Genomic DNA, 7,443 nt, shown 5'->3' on the forward strand with positions numbered 1-7,443 from the left:
GCACCTGGGCACGATTGTACTCCAGCCTGGGCAACAAAAGCAATATCCGTCTCAAAAAAAAAAAAAAGAATTTAGAGTCTTCTTTGAAGGACTCCCTTCAAGGACTCCCTCTTTGAACTTCAAGTATGAGCCTCTAATTTGTCAAAAAGCTCTTGACTCCTAACTTGGCCACTTCTTAAGGTGATTTCAAGGTCTCTAGGGGATGCTTCATGCCACCCACCAGCTGCATCAGGACCCATAATTCTTGCTTTTTAGTCAGGTCTGAGTTTTAGACCTATCAGCTTCAGTGAACCCTTCCACTAAAATGCAGAATGTCGCTTTTAAGACTTCAACTCACTTGAATGGATGGCCTTCTTCTGACTTCTGTACAGCTTGGATGACGGACTTGTAGATCCTGAAGCTGATGGTGACAGAGAGAAGAGCCAGGATGAGGTAAGAAACCACACTGATGACACTGAAAGCTGCCAGGGAAAGCAGCATGATCAGCGTGGTGCCAAAGACAAACCCAGTCTTCTTCACATCTCTCCAGAAAATCAGATCGTGCACTGACAAAAGAAAAGGGAATATAAATTATAGGAAATGCCCACAGCTACTATGTCTTGCATACCTGTGCAGCCTCACATTAGCACACAAATACAGGTATGCCCCACTTTAAGATAATCTGGCTTTGTTTTTTTAAAGAGATGGGGGTCTCACTATGTCGCCCAGGCTGGCCTGGAACTCTGGGCTCAAGTGATCCTCCTGCCTTCACCTCCTGAGTAGCTGGAACTACAGGTGTGTGCTACTGTACTTGGTTCTAAGAGAACCTTATAAATGAAAATCAAATTATGTCAGGGGTGATAACTCACAAGGCAAAAGGTTCTTCTGCTACACTGATTAGGTTTCAGGATAGGATTATACAAATTTAAGAGCTTATTTCAGCTATGGAAATACACTGGGGTAAAGTGCCATTTACCTTAAATATTTTGGCAGAAAGGATGATAAAGCAGGTGTGGCAAAATCTTGCTGTTAACTAAATTATGCAAACCAGACCTATAAATTAGTTGGGTGAACAGACTATAAAACCAAAGCTAATTTTGCCCCAGTGTATAAATTGGGACGGGGCAAAGAAAGTGGTAAATAAAAATAGACCAAGCACTATTAGTGCTAGTTACAAAGAAACACCAATCTCGATGTTAATCTGAAAAGAATTCAAGAAGGATTACGTATAGGGGACCATATAATTATCTAAGCCACAATATGCCCTCCTCCTTTTTTTGAGACAGCGTCTCACTCTGTCACCCAGACTGGAGAGCAGTGGCACTATCATTTCTCAGTGCAGCCTTTAACTCTTGGGTTCAAGCAAATCTCCTACCTCAGCCTCTGAGCAGCTAGGACTACAGGTATATGCCACCATGTCCAGGTATATTTTATCTTTTTTGTAGAGACAGGGTCTCAATATGTTGCCCAGGCTAGTCTTGAACTCCTGGCTTCAAGCAATCCTCCTGCTGTGGCCTCCCACAGTGCTGTGATTATAGGCATGAGCCACCATGCCTGGCCAAGCTGCAGTACTCTTAAAAAAAGTGAGTGGGGGCCAGGCATGGTGGCTCATGCCTGTAATTCTAGCACTTTGGGAGGCCAAGGCGGGCAGATCACCTGAGGTCAGGAGTTCAAGACCAACCCGGCCAATGTGGCGAAAAGCCAGTCTCTACTAAAAATACAAAAATTAGCTGAGCATGGTGGTACATGCCTGTAGTCCCAGCTACTCGGGAGGCTGAGGTGGGAGAATCGCTTGAACCCAGGAAGCGGAGGCTGCAGTACGCCAACATCGCGCCATTGCATTCCAGCCTAGGTGACAGAGTAAAACTCTGCTTCAAAAAAAAAAAAAAAAAAGAAAAAACGTGAGTGGGGCTGGCAGGGTGCAGTGGTTCACACCTGTAATCCCAGCACTTTGGGAGGCCAAGGTAAGCAGATCACTTGAGGCCAGGAGTTCAAGACCAGACTGGCCAACATGGTGAGACCCCTGTCTCTACTAAAAATACAAAAAAATACCTGGGCGTAGTGGTGCATGCTTGTAATCTCAGCTACTTGGGAGGCTGAGGCACGAGAAATTACTTGAACCTGGGAGGTGGAGGTTGTAGTGAGCCAACATTATGCCACTGTACTCCAGCCTGGGTGACAGAATGAGACTCTTTCAAAAAAAAAAAAAGTGAGTGGGGCACTATTAATAATTATGTCAGGAAATGAGTTTAAGTAGAAGTATTTTGATTTTCCCAGTTTGGAAGTCCCCAACTGTAAGATCCAGTTGCCCAGGATGGTCCTGGTCTAAAGACACCTGTAAATCTCTGAGTGGCAGCTGCCAGCAATCACCTCCAATCTAGCGGTGACATTACTTTTTTTTTTTTTTTTTTGAGACAGAGTCAGGGTTTCACCATATTGGCCAGGCTGGTCTTGAACTCCCGACTTCTAGTGATCTGCCTGCCTCGGCATCCCAAAGTGTTGGGATTATAGGCATGAGCCTCTGCATGTGGCCGCCATTACCTTTTGCATTATCAGTCTATGAAGGCTAATTTCACCATGAATAGCTAGAGGACTTTCCTCCCAGCCACTATCTGCTCTCAAAAAAGAGCAAGGGCTTTGGAGTTGGAGTGACATGAGTTTGAGTCCTGGTAATTTCTCACTATATTATTTTAACCTTTCCAAGACTCCATTTCCTCATCTGAAAAATGAACAAAATGAAATCTACTTCCTAGAGTTTAAGGAATAAAGAAGGCTAAGACACTGTAAATGACAAGCAGTAAATACTTTAACCATAATCCAAATAAGGTTAGCTGAAAAGACTGATTTGGGATAAAATGAACCTGGGTGTGATTCAAGTTGTCTTGAGGGTACCTAGTTCTTCCCCACATTCAGCGATACAGCTCTCTTCTGAAACCATTTCTTTGAAGACTAACCTTCCTAGAGCCAAAGAACCTTAATATGAAACCAATAAAACACTAAAAATATGCTGATTGTATATAAGAAGTAATCACTGGTTCAAAGAGTCTGGCTAAGGGATGCAACGTACTAGGAGAAAGAGAAGGTATTATGACTCCTGATGGAACATGAGAGGCCCAGATAGTGATGCTACAAAGGAGAGAAAGAATTGGGAGGCAACTCAGGCTCACTTGATTGAACTAAGAGATTGAACAGAAGAACTTAATAGAATGCTGCCTACTTAAAAGTGAATTCCTATAAGCAGGAGAATTCCTATAGTCAGAGTTCAAGTATATACATGTTTGAGTTCATATAACTACAGAAACAGTTTCAACATAGAAGGCTTAGAGGGCCAACGTCATCAGTAGTAGAACAAACCGATACCATATGCCTCTGGACATAGTGCATGCACTGAGAAAGACACAATATCACTTCTATGGTATTCCCGCCCAAAATACGTAATCTGCATCTAATGAGAAAACACCAGACAAACCCAGATTGAGAAATATTCTACAAAACTGGCACGTAGTCTTCAAAAATGTCAATGGTGTGAAAGACAGAGAAAGACTGAGGAACTTCTTTTAATCTTAATTCTCAGATTAAAGGAGAGTAAGGAGATGGGACGAGGCACAAAGTGTGATCCTAGACTGGACTCTGGAAAAGCGGTAAACACAGCTATAAAGACATCATTGGTACAACTGACAAAATTTAAACGTGGACTATGTAATTGATAAAAGTACTGTTATCAATGTTTAATTTCCTAATTACTGTTAAATTTCCTTAATAACTTCCGTTGATTATGTAAAACAAAGATGTTTTGTTCAAAGGAAACACACTCCAAAGCAGGGGTAAAGAGGCAGAACGTTTGCAATCAGCTCTCAAATGGTTCAGGAAAAACATCTATCTATGCTGAGAGGGAGGGGGTGATAACGCACATGTGGCCAAATGTTAACAATTGGTGAACTAGAGTGAAAATTATACAGGATTTCCTTGTAGCACAGTTGTAATTCTTCTACACATTCAAAATATTTGAAAGACAGGAAGAGAAAGCTTAGAGAATAAGGCTGGGACCCAGAGAGAAAAGGATGTATCAGAGAAGGAAAAGGGATAAAGACGACACGTGCCTAGATGCAAATCAGAAGTGTCTACCTTTAGGCCGGGTGCGGTGGGTCATGCCTGTAAACCCAGCACTTTGGGAGGCCAAGGTGGGTGGATCATTTGCAGTTAGGAGTTTGGAACCAGCCTGGCCAACGTGGCGAAAGCCCATCTCTACTAAAAATACAAAAATTAGCCAGGCATCGTGGCGCATGCCTGTACTCCCAGCTACTCAGAAGGTTGAGGCAGGAGAATCGCTTGAACCTGGGAGGCAGAGGTTGCAGTGAGTTGAGATCGCACCACTGCATTCCAGCCTGGGTGAAAAAGTGAGATTGTGTCTCAAAAAAAACCTTTTTGCAAATTAGAAAATGTCACCCTGTCCTCATGCATGTTACTGCCATCTGCTGGAAAACTCGTAAGAAATAGTCAAACCTACAAAGATAACAAAGGTAAATAGTGCCCCTAGATGTGTGTAGTAAACAACCTGTATAATAGTATAGGCCCTGGGCTCAGTCTTAAGATAAATGGTGGAATTATGGTCTGGGATAGAAAGGGGACATAGTGACTGAAGAGAGGATAACAGAGGAAGAGTTTGGAAAAGATGGTTCAACACATTAAGCCTCTGTCTGGAATGCTCTTCCCCAACTCCCCATGGCTTGCTTCTTTACTTTTCAGGTCTTAGTGCAGGGCTACTTCCTCAGACACTGCCCAGCCTAACAACTACTTGATTTGTAGCAGGCTCTTCACAGTTGTTACTGAATGCTTAAACATGGGGCCAAGCTAATGACCAAAAGACAACAAAACCATTTATTTCCTTATAATTCCCCTTAAACTAGTCAAGTTTTTGCACATGACTCTACTGACCACAGAAGACTAAGGATTCCAAGTATAGAACACCAAAGGAAGGAAACTGGCGTGGTTTTTGGAAACGTTTCCCTCTATAATACCTTGGGGGAGAGGAAGATGAAAAATACGAAAAAAAGTGAGAAATGAGGCAGTTGCTAATAGTTTAAAATATGAAGACACTAGACTTACACTAGTTCTAGTGTGTATTTCATAACCAGCAAGAGGCTGCATGGCTTGCGTCCATGAAATTTTCTTTTCTTTTCTTTTTATAGACAAGGTCTGGCTGTATCGCCCAGGCTGGAGAGAAGTGGCACAATCTTGGCCCATTGCAACCTCTGCCTCCTGGACTCAAGCTATCCTCCCATCTCAGCCTCCCAAGTAGCTAGGACTATAGGCATGCACCACCATGCCCGGTTGACTTTTCTGTTTTTTGTAGAGATGGGGTTTTGTCATGTTGCCCATGTTGTTCTCAAACTCATGGACTCAAGCAATCCACTGGCCTTGGCCTCCCAAAGTGCTGGGATTACAGGTGTGAGCCACAGCGACTGGCAGAAACTTTCTTTTCATTCTCTTTTCTTTTCTTTTTTTTTTTTTTGAGACGGAGTCTCACTCTGTCGCCCAGGCTGGAGTGCAGTGGCGCGATCTCTACTCACTGCAAGCTCCTCCTCCCAGGTTTACGCCATTCTCCTGCCTCAGCCTCCCGAGTAGCTGGGACTACAGGCGCCCGCCACAGCGCCCGGCTAATTTTTGTATTTTTGGTAGAGACGGGGTTTCACCGTGTTAGCCAGGATGGTCTTGATCTCCCGACCTCGCGATCCGCCCATCTCGGCCTCCCAAAGTGCTGGGATTATAGGCTTGAGCCACCGTGCCCGGCCCATACCTACTTTTTAAAACAGGAAATTATTTATCTTTTAATGTGTTATCTTTCCTTCCTTTCCCACTTTTTTTTTTTTTTTTTTTTTGAGACAGAGTCTCACCTTGTCGCCAGGCTAGAGTGCAATGGCGTGGTCTCGGCTCACTGCAACCTCCACCTCCCGGGTTCAAGCGATTCTCCTGCCTCAGCCTTTGACTGGCTGACATTACAGGCTCCTGCCACCACACCCAGCTAATTTTTTGTATTTTTATTAGAGACAGGGTTTCACCATGTTGGCCAGGCTGCTCTCGAATTCCTGACCTCGTGATCCACCTGCCTTGGCCTTCCAAAGCACTGGAATTACAGGCATGAGCCACCGTACCCGGCCCCTTTCCCACCTTTATCTTCCTTCATCAAGTTTGTGTTTGTTTTTTGAGACAGAGTCTCAGTCTGCTGCCCAGGCTGGAGTGCAATGGCAAGATCTCGGCTCACTACAACCTCCGCCTCCCGAGTTCAAATAATTCTCCTGCCTCAGCTTCCCGAGTAGCTGGGATTACAGGCGCGCACCACCACGCCCAGCTAATTTTTTGTATTTTTAGTAGAGATAGGGTTTCACCATGTTGGCCAGGCTGGTCTCCAACTCCTGACCTCAGATTATCTGCCCGCCTCAGCCTCCCAAAGTGCTGGGATTGCAGGCACGAGCCGCTTGACATTTGTGCCCAGCTTGCGAAAATTCTTAACAAAAATTTAGTAAACCAAACACAACAATAAGCACAATACTACTACATCATGACTGAGGTGTTTCTTTTGAAAAAATACAGGATTGGTTTAACATTCAATAATCAAAATATTCTCCATTTTAAAGAATTCCACCAAGGAAGAATTCCGTAATTCGCCATATTAACAACTAAAAAAGAAAAACCATATGATCATCTCAAAAGATACAGAAAAAAAGCATTTGAGAAAATCCAACATTCATTCCTGATTTTAAAATCTCAGGATACTAGGGAAAGGAAATCCCCATCATGCTCACTGAAAGAAGGCAAGAAGTTCTCTCTGCCACTACTCCTGTTTAACACTGTATTAAAGGTTCTAGCCAGTTCAGTAAGTCAAGAAAAACAGCCTGGGGGTGGCGGCTCACGCCTGTAATCCTAGCATTTTGGGAGGCCGAGGCAGGTGGATCACCTGAGGTCAGGGGTTCAAGACCAGCCTGACCAACATGGTGAAACCCTGTCTGTACTAAAAATACAAAAAAAAAAAAAAAAAATTAGCTGGGTGTAGGGCCAGGCGCAGTGGCTTACGACTGCAATCCTAGCACTTTGGGAGGCCGAGGTGGGTGGATCACCCTAGGTCAGGAGTTCAAGACCTGCCTGGCCAACATGGTGAAACACTGTCTCTACTGAATATACAAAACAAAGGCCAGGTGCGGTGGCTCACGCTGGTAATCCCAGCACTTTGGGAGGCTGAGGTGAGTGGATCACCTGAGGTCAGGAGTTCAAGACCAGCCTGGCCAACATGGCGAATCCCTGTCTCTACTAAAAATATAAAAATTAGCTGGGCATGGTGGCATGTGCCTGTAATCCCGGCTACTAGCGGGGCTGAGGCAGAAGGATCACCTGAACCTGGGAGGCAAAGGTTGCAGTGAGCCAAGATCGTGTCACAACACTCCAGCCTGAGCAACAGAGCAAGACTCC

At 44.3% G+C, this 7,443-nt stretch overlaps 1 protein-coding gene across 6 annotated transcripts in view; it reads right to left on the reverse strand.

Annotated features, from left to right (window-relative positions):
* RTN3 (reticulon 3) overlaps window positions 1-7,443 on the reverse strand; it is an 87,037-nt gene that overhangs the window by 17,427 nt on the left and 62,167 nt on the right. For all 6 annotated transcript variants that reach the window (XM_011942627.1, XM_011942628.1, XM_011942623.1 and 3 more), the window contains one exon: window positions 338-545. In XM_011942627.1, coding sequence (XP_011798017.1) covers window positions 338-545 — 208 coding nt within the window. The remainder of the gene's footprint in view (window positions 1-337; window positions 546-7,443) is intronic.

Source organism: Colobus angolensis, unplaced genomic scaffold (genome assembly GCF_000951035.1).
Source record: "Colobus angolensis palliatus isolate OR3802 unplaced genomic scaffold, Cang.pa_1.0 Scaffold21, whole genome shotgun sequence".
NCBI classification, from domain to species: Eukaryota; Metazoa; Chordata; class Mammalia; order Primates; family Cercopithecidae; genus Colobus; species Colobus angolensis.